At 41.9% G+C, this 16651-nt stretch overlaps 1 protein-coding gene across 2 annotated transcripts in view; it reads right to left on the bottom strand.

Moving 5' to 3' along the window:
• The window catches only part of cacna2d2a (calcium channel, voltage-dependent, alpha 2/delta subunit 2a), a 124905-nt gene that overhangs the window by 34702 nt on the left and 73552 nt on the right, over positions 1-16651 (bottom strand). The window contains exons 5-8 of one of the 2 annotated variants that reach the window (XM_028405418.1): positions 12887-12931; positions 9327-9468; positions 464-595; positions 177-234 (exon numbers count right to left, since the gene is read on the bottom strand). In XM_028405418.1, coding sequence (XP_028261219.1) covers positions 177-234; positions 464-595; positions 9327-9468; positions 12887-12931 — 377 coding nt within the window. The remainder of the gene's footprint in view (positions 1-176; positions 235-463; positions 596-9326; positions 9469-12886; positions 12932-16651) is intronic. The other variant, XM_028405419.1, reaches the window with a different exon arrangement.

The following is a 16651-nucleotide window of genomic DNA, read 5'->3' as shown; positions in this document are numbered from 1 at the left end:
CTCATTGATCAACAGACCCAGCACACAACAGATACTCATCAATTCACCGCAGTGTTTATCTGGGCTACTTGTCAGCTAACTCTACCTATTTTCATGACTTTAAATGTGTCTCATAATGTGGTGAGTGTTGGAAAAAAAAATGAAGTTACGTTTATATGCTTTATAAGGGCACTTACCATGGTCTTCTCCGGACGTCGTACAGGTCAATCTTGTTGGGCGCCCTCCACGGTGTGGCTGGAGAGAGCAAGAAAATAAGTTACGGCCCGCACAGAGCTGCACTGTCGGATATTTCTGATCAGATTAGATCAAAGTAATCATAATTTCATTCTGTCTATCGAGTTACCAGTAGAGCCATCTGATAAGAGATTGCCAATGTTCTGCAGCTGAGGATCCCTGGGGTCAATTTAGACTGTATCTTGCCGTGAGTTATAAGGCTCTGTTGACTCAGTTCCCCGTGGCCTACCTGGGTAGTATCTTGTGACTCCCGTGGCACTGCCAAACACCTGCCAGCGCAGAGAGCTGTCCTCACGACGATTTTCAATGAAGACTCTCTCCAGCGCCTGCGTCCAGTTTAATTCATTTAGGATGACGGGGGCTATAAGTAGAAAACACAAACCCACAAATCAGAACAGATTTTCACACAGATGTTAATGTTTTTTTTTTGTGATTTCTGCTGCAAGCGGACACGACTCAGCAAAGTTTTCGGTAAACATGGTCCTCCTGCAGCGAGAAAACTCACAATATGCTCCTGGTTATATGAAGAAAGAATTGCAAAACAGCTCCTGATTATATGCTCCAAAATAAGAAACTACAGGCAGGCAGAAAAGTTTTTTTTAAAAATCATCCCATCTTTTTGCATCTTGATATATTTTCTTATCAATCAATTGAAAAGCAGATGTATATATGGTGCACCTCCAAATACAACATAACACCTGCTTTTCTCTGCTGCTAAGCCAAAGGTCAATTCTCTTTGCTGAACAACCTTGTCCGTGCCAGCAGAAGTAAGCCGAGTACATAAGAATGGATGTATGCAGGCAGCCTGGCCGGCGGTGGCCGTCTGGGCATGGCATTAGTCTAATCTGTGCGATCTCTGTGGAGTGCAGCGGAGGAATCTGAGATGACCTTGGAGGAGGTCATACAGTATGTCACTTGCAGCATGTGGAAAAAGATATGGTTGCTGGATTTGTGATCCAGAAAAAAAAATCTAAAAACTAGGCAAGGTAAAAAAATATGGTTTGCCTAGGCATAACCAAATACAATATGTGATACATATCTGATGTATCGATGATCAATGAATCTGTCTTGGTGGAAGGAGGCACCTCGCTCTCTGGTAAATTATATTGTCCTTATTTTCCTTCCACTTGATCCACACTGTACTCTCTATTCTTACATGTACTTACATCGTAACACAATGTGCATCCACACACACACACACACACACAAACCAAGAATGCTTTAACTTTGTGTTTAATGCCTAAGCTGAAGTCAGAAGATGGGGAGTGCAATCAGAGGTTTAATAGCCACCTGATTAAAGAGGAAACAAGACGAGGCACTGAGCTGAGGAGAACTTCACTCGCTCCTCTGATTTAATTACTCAGCCAAGCAAAGCTAGATAAGCCTCTGAACCGGCAAGTCCAGCTTTTCTCAACCCCTCGTTTAAATTTCACACAAATAAATGATCATTATCCACTTTTCCTGTGCTTTTCAATTACTGCACAGCCTCTGACAAGATGGCGGTTTACAGGTGTGAAATCTGAATTCGCATACACACAAATCACACAAATCTGATTTTAATCCATAATTCCAACTCCCTTTTTTTAAACTGTACAAAAGCAGAGTTTTATTATGCTGTAAAACTAGTATTCATCATCCTCCATCAACCAGTCAGGCTGTAGTCCAGACTCAGTGAAAAAACATAATTAAAACTGAAAATTAACCAAACATCTACAGACATTTTTCTAAGCAGTTCTTGAGATGAGAGTGGGACAATCATATGGATGGATGGACAACCTGCTGCAAACACACACACATGCACAAGCAGCACCACTAAGCTGTGTTTGGAGGACAGGAGTCTATGAAAAGCAAATTGCTGCCATCACCAAGGGGAGCTTCACAACATGTTTTTTCTCAAAATTCATAGGCGTATAAACACAAATGAAGAATGGAGGAAGACAGAGGCAGCCCTCTACGAATGGGCATAAACATAAAAACCTATTTGGGGAAGAGGGTGATTGATGGAAAGAAAAACAGAAATTAGCCTGGATGAGTGGCTGCTTTCATTGCAAGGATAAAGGCAATTCTCCCTCATCAGGGCAGAAGAAAGAAAAACAAAACAAACCCGCTCTAAACAGCTAAACTGAAAACAGGATATAAGGTGTTCTTTAGGTCAAAGAAGAAGAAATAATGTACAAAAAACAGCTCATCAGTTTCTATGAGGACTGGGGCATTGTAAAATCCAGTTTTTGATTCGGTGGAGGACGATATTTTCGCTAATATTAAATGCATTGTCAGCTTTTTGTTGCGTTTGATGATTCATTCATTCATGCCAGTGACAAAATTAATTGCATACCGCTAGATTTAGAAGTTTTATGTTCCATCTCTCATAATGTGTTGTTTAACATTTGCCAAGAGTCCAGATGGTGAGAAGAACCACAGAGAGAGGAATCAGTAAACCTCTTAGTATCACTGGGATTTGGATCATGAATTTTTGAAACTTGCTGCATTTCACTTCGACAACTCTGAAGTGTTGCAGTGAGACCACTGGTTCCATTTTACTGATGATTGTGTGTAGATATTTTTCAGGGAACCAAACCACGCTTTTCAATTTTCATCTGGGCCGTGCATTACTCCATGGTCAAAGAGCCATCTGATTAATGCGTAAAAAGTATTATCCTTTAAGCATGAGCTATCACAGCAGGTTGCTGCAGTGGCAGCCTGTGTGCTGTGAAGTCCTGGGTGCTCTTATCTGGAGAGGCACTGGGTCTGTAATGATAGCTGTCCCAGACACGCCAAGGGCAAAGAGACATCCTGTGACTTTTGGGTTAAAACCAGTCTCAACTAACATGGAGCTATAAAACAAACTCTGGATAAGCTCAGGTATACATGCAGGCTAATACATTCAGCAGCTGTTGTGTCCCTGCTGAGATGCCTGAATATTCTGAATAGAAACACAGCACAGATCACATGTATTTACGCTGCCAGCTGAAACTAAGTCAGTCACATGTGACCAACCTCTACTGTCAGGTCACACACACACACACATACAGGTGATCTCTGCAGGAAAAAAACAGGCACATCAGAGATAAGAGAACACAGCGAGCTAATTCTCTTTGATTTATTCAGTTAGGATCTGCTGTGACTTCTCTGGACAGTTGATAAAAAGACAAATTTCCCCTGGGGGGGAAATGTGCTCACACAGGCAGACAGTGCCTAAGAGCGCTGTGTTGGTCTCATCTTTCACATGAAATGCGTCTCTCTCTCTCTCCCATATCTTTAAAAGGTAATTCATCAGCGTGCCGCTCCCATGACATTTAGAGCACCCTTGGCTTTGCCCCTTTACGGAGCAAGACTGCACACCAAGTAGGGAAACAATTATGAGTGGGATTTATGGAGCATCTCTGCGTGAGATCATTCCTCACCTCTCCTCCACCACCACCACCATCATCGTATGACCCCACGCCACCCCCAACACCACATACACACATTATTCACAAGGAGATAAAGAGCCATCCACACTGATGTGCTCCATATGGCCTGTATTAATCCAGCATTATATAAATGAACACATGCTTTTACTGTACACACAGTGGCCTGTAATACATCAAGATGGTCCCTATGATGGTCCATAATGATAATGGAGCCAAACCTATCATTAGCACTGTCATTGCCATAAAGCCTTTAAATATTTTCTGTTTTAAATAGTGACTAAGTAGTAAGTGGTGTAATTTAGCCCTACTTACTTTAAAATTAGGGGGACGCTACACTTCTTTATTGCATACATCGTATTTGGTCTGTTATTGATGGAGAGAATGTTCATCACTAAAAATGAAGAGTCTGATTTAACCATAATCAATGCATTGGTATGCAGACATATTAGCATGCTAACTAGCTAGAAGTGGATTTAACTCAGCACATCAAGTGAAAGTCCTTCAATTTCCTCTCTGAGGGACTAATAAAGGATTATCTTATTTGTTCCTTTTGATGTTTCATGTCTTTTGCTTTAAGCCTAAAACAATGGAGATGAATGGATTTTTGATTTAGCATTTTGATTGGTGAATACAAGAAGCTCAAAAAACATCTTCCTACATATCAGCATCTTCTGATTCTTTTGCATGTACTACCATCTGCTGCACATATATAACAATATATACATATTTTGTTTTTATTGTCAACCTTTGTCCGTCTCCTCTGTCCTGTTTCCTCTCTGTTTCTCTTCCTTCACTTCAGAGCTGATTTTGGCTGAGAGCCTGAACCTTAAACCTTTCATCCTGCAGAAGGAAGAGCCACAACAGGAACTGGCAGCATCTCACACATCCAGACAAGCTAAAATAATGTCTGAGCCTTTGCAGGAAAAAAAATAAAACAAGTTTCTTTGTACGGCTTTCCTTGAGAAAAATAATAGTCTACAACCTAAAACACAGAGTTTCTTAACTCAACATAAACGGCCGCATTAATTATAATTAAAAATCATTTGAGAGTCCCAGCATTTCACCCAGGAGTAGAATTTAGTATGAGTGTATTCTTCATTGAGTGTAGGGGCGGGGAGACAAAGGGAAAATTTCTCTGAGGAGGGATGATTATTCAATATACAGATTAAGACAGAGGGAAGAGATTTCAGCACACCTCCAGAGTGCTCCTCCAAATACTTTTTCTAATTAAAGAAGAGCAGTAAATAACAAACACATGAAATGTAATTTGTGAGCCTGCTGGTGAGTGAAGTGGAGTTTGCTGTGCTGACTGTTCTAATTAGTGTGTGGGTAAGTGATAGTGCCCCTTCACTGGGCATACACTATAGGGGTTGGATGGGTGAGGGGCAGAGAGAGAGAGGAAGATGAAGCCTGTGAAGTTGAGATGAATACAGCCCGCAGTGTTTAGACCATCTTTCTTCTCTTTTTGGTTTAACTTTAAATCCCCTTTTTTTCCCACCTTCTTTTTTCCCCCCACAAATCACTGTTGCTTTTTCTTTCCACACATTTAAATGTGGTTTGATGTTGAGAGGGGCTGAGTTGATCTCTAGTGTGGCGTGAGTTGGTTGACAGGGAAGCTTCCTATGCTGGAAGGAACCTGGGGCGTGCGAAACAAACACAGACTACGTGCGCACACACTGGGTGGGAGAGACGACATTTAGCTGAGCCATTTCTCAAGATGTGTTGCTTATTTGTTGCTTACATTAAGATGACAAATGTATCATGTTATTATAGAACTCTGAGGCAGAAGAACTTGTGGGCACACACTAATTGGAGCCAACACGTGTTATATGACTAAACAAAAAACAATAAAGCATAATTCTCATTTCTGTTGTCATTATTTTCTCTATCAAAAGTCATTTTTCTTCCTCCAACCATAGACAAACTCTCCAGACCCATTTTAAACAAGGTGAGACACAGAGGCTCTTTTACCTCAGTGAAAGCGGGCAGATGTAAATCTTTCTCTTATTTCTGCTGTGTCTGTCTTTGCTGCTCATCACATTCACTCCGCTTTTTACAGAGGTAAACTGGGTGATAGTTTTTTTGTTTTGTTTTGCCCAGAGCTTACCAGAAGGCACCCAACCACAAACTAAAGTGTTGTGGCTAAAAGGTAGGGAACACAAGCTTGTCTCTGGTTCGGGCAGTGATTTGGAGATTTGTTTCTCTCTCCTGTAGTATAATTTTCATAGCAGGCAAAAAACTATATTCAAACAAAGATGTTTATGTGAAAAAATAGTATCCCAATATGCACACTCTGGTTATTAATACATCCTTCAAACATCTCCTCTGATAATAACTCATGTCTCCAAAATCTTAAGATACCCTGATGTGTACAGCAGGTGTGTTTCTCCTCCTGGTCTATGTAAAGGTTGGCTGTTCTTTTGGCCATGCAAACTGTACAGCACACAGATAACCTTGAAAAGGAAAGAGGTAGAATAGTGTGGTACACTGGCCCAATGTCGAGTAAATCTGAAAAGAGAAGTGGCGAGAACAATCGACCACATGTATGAAGGGGTGGCAGTGACGGTTGTGATGTGTGTATGTGTGTGTCTGTGTGTGTGGGTTAATCACACAATGCTAAACATTTAAGCTCTGCTCTTTCATCTGCACACACAGTTAGCCAGTTGTAGCCATTCATTCCTGATAACCAAGTTTCTCACTGTGCCTGACAACAATAGCAAACTGACAACATGACGTTAGGCTGCTGGAAAGGAAGCGGCACGGAGCGGATTTAAACTTCACATTTAATGAAAGGACTTCCCACATTCAGTGGTGGTCTCCTTTATTCCCTGCTGAGAACAGTGGCTGCTTAATCTCACACAAACACTAATGTATTCCTACTCTATGCACACATAGTGACTACTTTTAAAATGGCCGACTTACAATATTTATATTTTCTACATGTTATAATGCACATGCAGCCGTACAATGACCCAGTCTGTCTTAGTATCCACTATCAGCAAGAATGAGCTGGCTTCAATTACCACACAGAGTCCCCTGAGAATAATTTGTATTTCTGTATATGTATTTTTTCATTGTTCTCATGGGTAGATTATTTTAAAGATTATACTCTAAGATTCCCTCCTCCACAGTTATTCAGCAAACTCTCACCTCCTGCTTCACCACTTTTGTAATACTCAACAAGAGAATAAACCTTGCACCTCTCTGGACGATGCAGCCCGCTCCTCTGTGGCTGTGCTGTGATGTCCATTTTGTAATAAGCAATGATAATTAGAAGAAAACAGTATGAATGTTTGACCTAAGCTAATTAGAAAGTTTGCAGACTTGGCAGCAGGAATGAGCAGTGGGATAATGAATCATAAAATGGTTCATTACTGCGCTCAGGGAACACTCTCAATCTCAATAAATGGACATTGGGCCTAGCAGACAAATCAAACCAAGACACATACATCGCCTCATTTAGCTGCTGAAAGGATCACAATAAAAAAATAAAAAAAATAAAATGTGTGTTTTTAGCACTGAATGGTTTCTATTATTAAATGTCTCTTCTCCTTGCCCCCTCACCCTTTTTCTTTTTCTATCTGTGTGTCTATCTGCAGGCCATCTCCAAGGACAACAGTTCTGATGTGACCAGCAATTCAAGCAGTCATTTTCAGAAAAATACTCAATTTATTCAGTGTCTTAGTATTCTGTATAAATCAAGCCAGCTATTTTATAGACCACATGTGGTAATAAAATGCACCAACTCTTTCATCAACTGTTGAACATTACACTGTACTCCGCACTGTGCTGCCTACAGTTTTCTTTCCTCTGCCTTCCCTCTGGACTCTCCCGGAGGACTGAGTGGTGCTGAATCTTCCCACTCACGCTGCTTTTCTTCATCCTAAACCCACAGATATACTGTAGATCCAGACCTCTTCAGACCCAGAGGACAACAACCTGCCCACACTAGTTTCCTCAGACATCCTCTCCAAGGCACCCTGCAGGCTCCCACCAGTGGGACCAGTGCAGGATGCACAGATAATAACCCACTGCTGGCACCTCTTGAAGCACAGCACACGTACCTCCTGTGACTTAAAGTAAATCATAGTGAGCTAGTTTAGTGTATTTATTCATCAGCCAACATGGTCCACGATACAAATATATAGTCTATATATGTATATATATATATAGTCAATAATAAAATAGTCAAATTAGCAAAACAACTGCTTTATAATACCAAACACAAGCTGCTGGTTAGCCAGCTAGCTGTAACACACACATGAGCAGCAGGGTGCTGTAGATCACGTAATGACCACAGCTGTCACTATAACAACAAATAACATTTATTGATACATTCTAATTAGAGATCTGCTGTTTTTTCCCCTCACACGCACAACAACACTGAGCTGACAACATCACAGTAGTTCGCACTCTCCTGGTCTGATCACTGAACCTTTCACAATTAATGTACATTTGTGAAGCAACATGTTTTTTTAAACTGTTTATTTATGAACACAGCACACATGTTCATAGTGCAGTTGGCACAAAATCTGCACTTGGCAATCTCAGCACAGCAGACCGCGCAATGGGAGCTAACTAAACAACATCAATAGTAAACATTTTCCACAGAGCAGAAGAGGAAAAAACTAATTCCATGCACTGTACCACTCTACCCCTCTAGACTCCACCAGGCTCAATCAAGAGGCCTTTATTCTCTGACTCATATCTTCAGACAGGGGACCCAGAGCTGCCACAAAATGGCTTAGGGAACAATGCACAGTCCTGATTGCTCTATTGTGAGTTAGCTGCGGCCTTTGACATCTCCTCCTGAACCAAGAGTGTCTAATTCTGACAAGATTTGTCTGGAGACACAGCTGGAGGGCATTGTCACAGACAGGTGCCATACACTGCCTGTTCAACAAAGAGGGCGAGGAGCTAGACAATAACAGAGAAAAAAAATGCCTCTGTGAAAATGGCTGTCTGTCTGCACATGTTCTGTGTTTTGAGTCTTTAAAGAGGCAGGCACAAAGTGTCCAAAAGGTTAGAGGTGGATAACAGAGGGAACATGCCAAGCAAAATCAGTCCCAGAAGGTACACGTGTTCCCTTTTGTCCATTTGGCAGCTGCAGACTAAGGAGGGTGTTATGTCCGCAGGGCAACAAGGTGCCAGGCAGGAAAGGCAGGGTCCATGAGCAGGGAGGACCATGCCCAAAGCAGGACCAAAAAAAATCCTACAGTACAGATCTGGTGTGAGAGAGCATCTGTCATCTAAAATCATGTTAGTATGCTAAAATGTTGGCTGATACAAGGAGGACAAGAGCGAGGTAGAAAACTGTGAGTAAGGAGGGGACGTCAAGTCCAAACAATTATCTATCCTCAATTGTATCTCTTTCCTAAAAGCTTAGATGATTAAAATGATGGCTAAGACGGCTAAACACACTGCAACTAAAGAAAACACACACAGTAAATGAAACTATTGTAAAAGCAATGCTATGACAGAAATGTGCTGTGAATTGTGCACCAACATCCAAGGTGACAGACTGCGTGAAATTAATTAATTTCAGTGTACTATCCTCTAGAAAAATAAAAATCATGGATATTGGAGTGAACTGTTCCTTTAAGTTGCTGTAAAAATGTCCAACAACATAAAATATCAGCCATGTAAACAATAGCAACAATAAGAGGGGTTGCAACTTACAGCCTTTGTAAATATCTGTAGGAATCTGGACTGCACTGGATGAGTAGTTGACCTTGTTTTTAAAATTAGGATCATCCACAAACTCCAGCTCCAAAGAGGTCGCGCTCTCCAGCGGGTTCTCCTCTTCCCCATCCTCCGTCTGCTGACACACATTCACACACACACACACAAATCTGAGTGAATATAAACATAAAGACAGAATATAACATGAAATGATGCAGCACACATTAAAAGCTACAGTTCTGACAATGTCACATTGGATTTGGATAATGCTGAGCACTAAATCAGTGATCATTCCACCTTTTGTCTGCCCTCAGATTTAGGTGCTCCTGTTCTTTCTTCCTCATCAGAGAACATCAGCAGATATCAGTGCAGACACCAAACAGAGGGACTAATTAGCAGGTGATGACGTTCACAGACGCATGGTGCGCCATACAAATTAATCCCCAACAATAACTATCAACCAGCACCACTTTAGCACTGTTTAGCTTCCCACCCATATGAGACATAGCATATTTCACAACCGCCTGTTTCTTCTCCTTCATCTGAACATTTAAACTAATTTAAAAACTAATAATCAGTCTTTTTGTCTGTTTTACAGGACACTATAAATGAAGAGGGAGCCTGACACACATATTGCATTAGGAATGTGTCAAATATCAAAAGAACCTGAATATAAAGAAAATACACTGACATTTGAGCTTTTTATCCTGATAAGTTATCAGTGTAGTACAATCTGTGCCTGTTCCCACAGGATGATGTGATAGTAGGATGTAAAAAAATGGCAGCGAGATATGACCCCCACTGTCTGCCCCAGCTTATTAACTTGATCTGATATTAGCGTGTGTGTGTGTGTCCTTGTTCAATGCTTCCTTAGAAAACACTTACAGAGCAACATTTAGGATTGAACATGTAGGAGGCCGACTCATGGTTCAGTCTTTGTTAAACAAACACCATTTAATTAATGTGTGCTCATCCACCAGGCTCTTGATACACTGCCATATCGAAGTCGCCCTCAGCAAAGTCTGGCATCATGCTCCTATCATTCTGCCTTTATTAGTCACCCTTCATTAGACTTCATTCTATGAATATTTGTAAAGCAAAAACTCCCATTACAGATCATTCCCCATGTACTCGGACCGCTTAGAAGAGAAATATTTTTGCATTTCAAAATAAAATCTCAAGTGCTGCCGATATGCACTTTTCATTTTGATAGAGCGGCATGGGTTAATTGGATGTGACATGACAAAAAGTGTTTGTTTTTTGAAGGAATTAAACTAAAAACCCCATGTCCACGGGAGAAATTGATTGATGGGCACAGTTTAATTGACTATTAAAATGCAATTACAGACTGTTGTGAGGACAGACCAGAGGATAACTACGGCAAAGCCCCACTGAAAGAAAGCAAGGAGCCTGACAGTGTGGAAGATATGATCAGTGGGAAATACATTTAAATGTGCAGCATGGCTTTTTTCATTCATTATGGCTTTAAGTTTAGACAGTGATTTAGTTATGTTAACAAAGTAACAAATTTTGCTCCTAACTTGTAGATTTAACATTTAAGACTTTCAAGACCATCCTCTCTACTCTTAGCTTTTTGAAGCTAGTTTGTTATATAGCAGATATAGATATAAGAATTGTGCCAATGACCCTGTCCTCTTCTTCTAGGTGCGAATCAAGACTGTGGTCTAAACTAAAGAGAGATTTTTATTGTATGTATTTTGTGCTAAGGTTTGTAAAGAGTTTCACTGGTTGAATGTCCCATAACAGTAAACCCGATTAGTGTTTGGCTTTTCAACAGCCCTAACTGTGAGGTGGAGGTGTTTGTTTATCACTCAGTGTGACACTAATTCTGTCAATGTCAGGCAGTGAGCTTTTTTTTTTCTCTTCAGAAGAGCCCAATCATAATTAACTAAGGCAGTCTCTAATTAGGAGCTGAATAAATCCACACAGGAAAGACTGATTGGTTCATTTTCTTCAACCATCCACCACCTGATTTGCTCGATTCATTACCCAATTTGTTAATTTTATCTCCCCATTCTCGAGGTTTAATTAAAGGATGAAGAGACCAGGGATGACATTTTAAGGCTTCTTTCAATCCCACCCTTAGTCAACAAGGGTTAACCTGAGACATGTCACTTATGACCCTGTGTGTGTGTTTAGATGACAGAAAGCACGGGTAGAGAGAGACAGTCCATAAACATTTTTTAAAACACATAGTTCTGTTTTGTAAAACCCATTAAAAATGTTTTAATTTTGATATGATGCTTTTTTATATATTTAATAGTTGTCCTGAAAGTGAATTATTACCTAGTGACATAATTGAGAGTATTTCTCCACCAGACAGACAAATGTGCTGCACTGAATGTGAGTGCAGACAAAATATTTACCCAGAATGCTTTGTTCTGTCTTTTTGGATTAATACTTGGAAAAATAAGATATGTAATTAAGCACATTCCACATTGAATATGACATCAAACATTGGTAAATGGCAAGTTTGTCTTGAAATAAATAATTGCATTGGACCTTCACATGAAGAGGAGGAAATAACAGGGTATAAAGTAATAGGAGGTAAAGAAGGAGCCTGCCAATCACCTACCTTTCTTGAAACCATTTTTTAATCACATCTCTCTGCTATCAGATTTGTCTTGAGCAGCTGAGATTGGCAGCAAAGAGTCATCGAGGGAAGAAACAAGATTCAGACAGAGCAGTACTGGTAGGCTGCTGCTGGGGTTTAAGGGAGGAGCGACCTCTGCCTGACTTCTGATGTCTTTTTTTTCCGGGTGGTTGTAGGGTTGCTAATGTGGGGGTCAGGGTGTGTCACTGGCTCGGCCTCAGTGTGCCATGTTAATGATGACCGATGTTCTCCAATTAGATGTGCTGACAGGCCCTAAAGCGCTGTGTCATTAATCACGGGCGTGGCGTGCACAAAGAGAAAAATCACAGCATGATTTATTGCTCCTCAGCCTCTTTTTCTCACTCTCTTCCCATCTTTTTTGTGCTTTAGTGATCTAAAAGGGGATTCTTGCACTTCTCCTTGAAACTTTATCAGTGGGTGTATTTTGAGGAGGAACTGCAGCCAGAATAGCGGCACAGTGGGACCACTCATTTGTAAGGCTTTTCTTGATGAAGGTGTGTACACTTCATATTCTTTAGGCATAAATGACATGCATAACTGAAGTGGTCCCCTGCTGTATGAAGGTACGATGATGGGCACGGGGGTATGACAGTCCACAAGTTGTGATCCAGTAGAAAGAGAAAACTCTGGAAATTAGACCGGGGGTAGGACACAACTGTCACATGCATGTCGGCTTGCCCCTGCTCTGTCACACTAACTCACCATGTAGCAGTGTCACCTCTCTAACGCACATAGACAGCCCAGGGGCCTATGACCGAGGGGAACAGGGAGGGGGCATTAACACTGAGAAGGCCAAAGGGAGAGGGATGGGGTGGGGTTGCAGGACGTAGTGGCAAGGGTTGGGTAGAGGACTAGGTGGGATTTTGGGGTGTTTAAGGCAGGCAGACTGGGGAGGCGAGGAAGCAGGCCGTACTGTACTCACATAGTCTGAATCCGCTTTGGAATCGTAGTATGAAATGGCATTCTCCTGTGCAGAAAAGAAAAGTGAAAAAGAAAGGTGATGAGAGAAGATATAGCAGAGCCTATATCAGCCCAACCTGCGGTGGTAAGTAGAGAGAGTCATGGTTATATTCAATCACACTGTTCAGCATGAGAATATAATCAGCATCACAGAACGCAGGAGGAGTAGTGTGATGTGGAATGACCGCCATGAGAAGGACAATAGCTGTAAAGATACTGAAGGATGCAATGCTTTTGTTTTATAAGATGCAATGTTATGTGGCACATGTTCGAACATGTATTCAAAAACATCGTAGGAACATTTTGTTGTGTCTTCAGTTTGTGTGGCACCGTGAGTATGAGCTCAGATGTAACATGGAGTAGAGTGGTTTCCAGAGTAAACTCAAAACACACTCTGGGAGTCTTATCAACCCCGGCTGGTTGTGTTTTCAGCCCAGGCGAACAGCTCTCACAGGAAAAAGGAAACAGAAAAAGGAGAAGAATGTAAATGTATGTTTTGGCTCCAATTAATCGATTCCATTCAGCAGCTGAAAACTCCAGATGCAGCCTCTTACCACCAAGAGATTTATCCTTTACCCAGCCCCACACCCAGGATGTAAGCTTCCCTGCCATCCTCTTCTTATCTCCCGCAGAGGCAGGCGTGGGGGCGGGCAGGGGCTGCATGCAGCGAGCAGCGCCCGTGTGGCCTGCCTCATTATCATGAGGAGGCTGGCTGAGGACGCGCTCTCAAGGGCATCACAGTGACTGCCTCGCCCTCACTGGAGAAACTGTGGTCATGGTCTGATGAAGGACGGCTGACAGAGAAAGCCTCCTGCACAGGTGTAGTAGTAACTCGAACACAGTGTCTTGTTTTTCTCAGTTTCTGTTTGCCCCTTGCTTCCCCTTACTGTTTTGTTCATTACCATTTTCATCTCAGACTCTACATTTATCTAACTCACACACCTATATGCAGAAGTATTTTCTTTCTCTGTCAGATCCCATCTTACTCTGAGTTCCCTTCAGCACAAAAGCCTCTCTGCACACCACAGCCAGTGTCTTGGCTGGCCTCCAGTGCTAATCAGTGAGTCAGTCATCATCTCAGTCCCAAACAACTCACCAAATAAAAACAGAATGATCAAAACTAAAACTGACACCAATGTGGAGTGGACAAGTCCGGATACAGATCGTATATTTGGAAAATGGGAAAAGACAAGATCGAGGAGGAGGCGACTGTGCTCCCCAGTGACACATCTCCTCAGCTTACCAGCACTCTCTCTGCCCCTCAGCTCAGTCAGAGATCAGGAACAAGGATGGAAGGAAAGGAGCTGAGTGCAGAGATCAGAGCAGATCATTCAGGGAGTACATTGGGTTAAGTTTAGAGGTTAGGATGGAGGCTCAGGTCGGGTTGATATGAAGGGATGAATTGTGAGGAGAGAGATGGAGGGTGGTGGTGATGGTGGTGGTGGTGGGTGCAGTGGGGAAAGAGCTGCTAGGGCTAAAAATAGCCCATGCCTCTGCAGAGAGAGAAGAGAAATAGAGTGAGTGTGTGTGAGAGAGAGACTGTGGCAGAGCAACAGTGTTGTGTCTGCCAGCAGGATTGATCAGGAGCCCAGTCCTGCTTAGACTGGTCCCTCGCTTCTAAAGAGTTTACTGTCACTACTGCGGCATTACAACTCATTATTCAGGTCTGCTTCCTGTAAATAAACACTTGGTTCCTCACACCCAAGGGACACTGCCCAGCATTTACACTCAAATAAAACACTCAAAATAATTTACCACATAAGAAAGAATAGAACATTTAGCACTAGGCATATGAATATGGACACATACAACACTATGATAAGGGAAAATACTGCAGATAGGGCACAAGAGGTCACTGGTTTGACATAAAAATGACTCCAGACTGCAACCAGGTTAAACACCTCAAGGAGACTTTGTATAACACCACTACTATCAACTGACAATATACTTGTACTCTGGGGGGTAATATACTCTGTGCCACGGAGCAGTGGCCCCGCTTCAGCCAGCAGCAGGCCTGGTGAGTCACAGGTCTTAGCTGTAAACTAATGATCATACAGCGTTACCTTAATGTTTCAAATAACATGTCATTTGTATATAACGTGCAATCACTGAACAGCATAGTGATGGCATGCACAGAACAGCTGCCTCCATGTTTGGAAGTCCATGGAAACCATGACCCACTGAGCAGTCAACAGGGACTCACAGCCATCTGCTGGGTCTGGTCACAGGTCTCTACGGGCTCAGGGTCTCGGTTAAGCACACATCTGATACAACACCACGCCAGCAACTATCCTCACTGATCTCCTGCACCCTGCTACTCCACTCATTCTAGGGGTGTACCATCTAAGGCAACTCACAATTCGATTACGATTCGGGGTGCTACGATTTGATGATTCAGTGATGATAACGATTATCGATGCATTTCAAAAAAATCTTTTTCATACAGGATGTTTTTTCCTCACTCTGTAGAAACTTGTAAAACAATGTATATTTTTAAAGTAATTATATTACAATACAACACATTTACCTCTATCTTTTCACAGACTGTGATATTTTAACATAACACATGTGACCTTTTCAAGCATTGCTGTAATAGCACGTTTATTACATAAAATGAAGCTAATTGTTGTTCTTTTCTATATAGAGCCAGACTATAAAGTCATTTAATGTTACTTTTCCTGTAGAACAGGTTGATATCTTGTTCTTTGTAATAGCCTTATGTTAGTCATCTTATTTGCAGGACAGCAGGTCATTTGTGTCTTTGCATGGTCGTGAATTTACAATTTGCTCTCTGTATTGCACATGGCGGAGTTCACTGCGATGAACGTACACACACAGACATGAGCGCACACACACGTTAACTACGTTAATCTGTCACAAAAATCCATTTGCCCACTTATCTAAATCTAGGGGTTACACGTCGCTGGCATAGGCGAACGAAGACAAATTATTCACAGTAAATGAATGATCATTTTCGGAACAATTAAGTGAAATTGGATCATTTCCCACAGCACACCTGTTGATCTCTAACGCACACTAATGTGCCGCAGCACAGGAGAATTCTCTGTGAGATGGGGCACGGCGGCACTGTAATGTGAACGTGACTGAAATGTTTCTACTTGGCAGCTTTTAAACCCTACGAGTGTGTTACATTAGCAGTCGCCATCTTTTGGTCTGAGGTCCGCTCTCTAATCTGTCCGGGCGGCATTGTGCTACCTTTATTTTGCTCCGCTACTAAAATAATGGATTTCTGAACATTTATGAATCGATGCTGAATCCTCACGACCCATGGCGATCAATATATCAACACACATATATAATGCATGATATCATGCTTACAGACATTCATTTACAATATGAATCTACATTTGAACAGACAGACTCTTATATCCTGGTGCATGTAGATATAACATGCACACACCATGTGCACACAGAACCACACAATCTTTGAGAAATTCCCACTGACACAAAGTGCTATCAGTAAATGAAATCTATCATGCTGAGTGGACCAACAAATTCCAAACGGGAGGCAGACACTGAGGTCAGGTGATGATCTCCAGCCCCTCCCCTGCATCAATCTCCCCTCGCTCATCTCCTCCCTCCTCCTCTCCTCACCCTTATCTCGATCTGCTTCCTCTCTTCTCCCTTTACCCAATCTCTCCCACCTGCCCTGTCTTATCTTCATCTTTCCCAATCTCTCTTTCCTCAACACCGGCCTCCTCTCGCC

The sequence above is a fragment of the Parambassis ranga genome, chromosome 5, assembly GCF_900634625.1.
Source record: "Parambassis ranga chromosome 5, fParRan2.1, whole genome shotgun sequence".
In the NCBI taxonomy this organism is placed as follows: Eukaryota; Metazoa; Chordata; class Actinopteri; family Ambassidae; genus Parambassis; species Parambassis ranga.
This window is presented reverse-complemented; position numbering and strand designations above follow the sequence as displayed.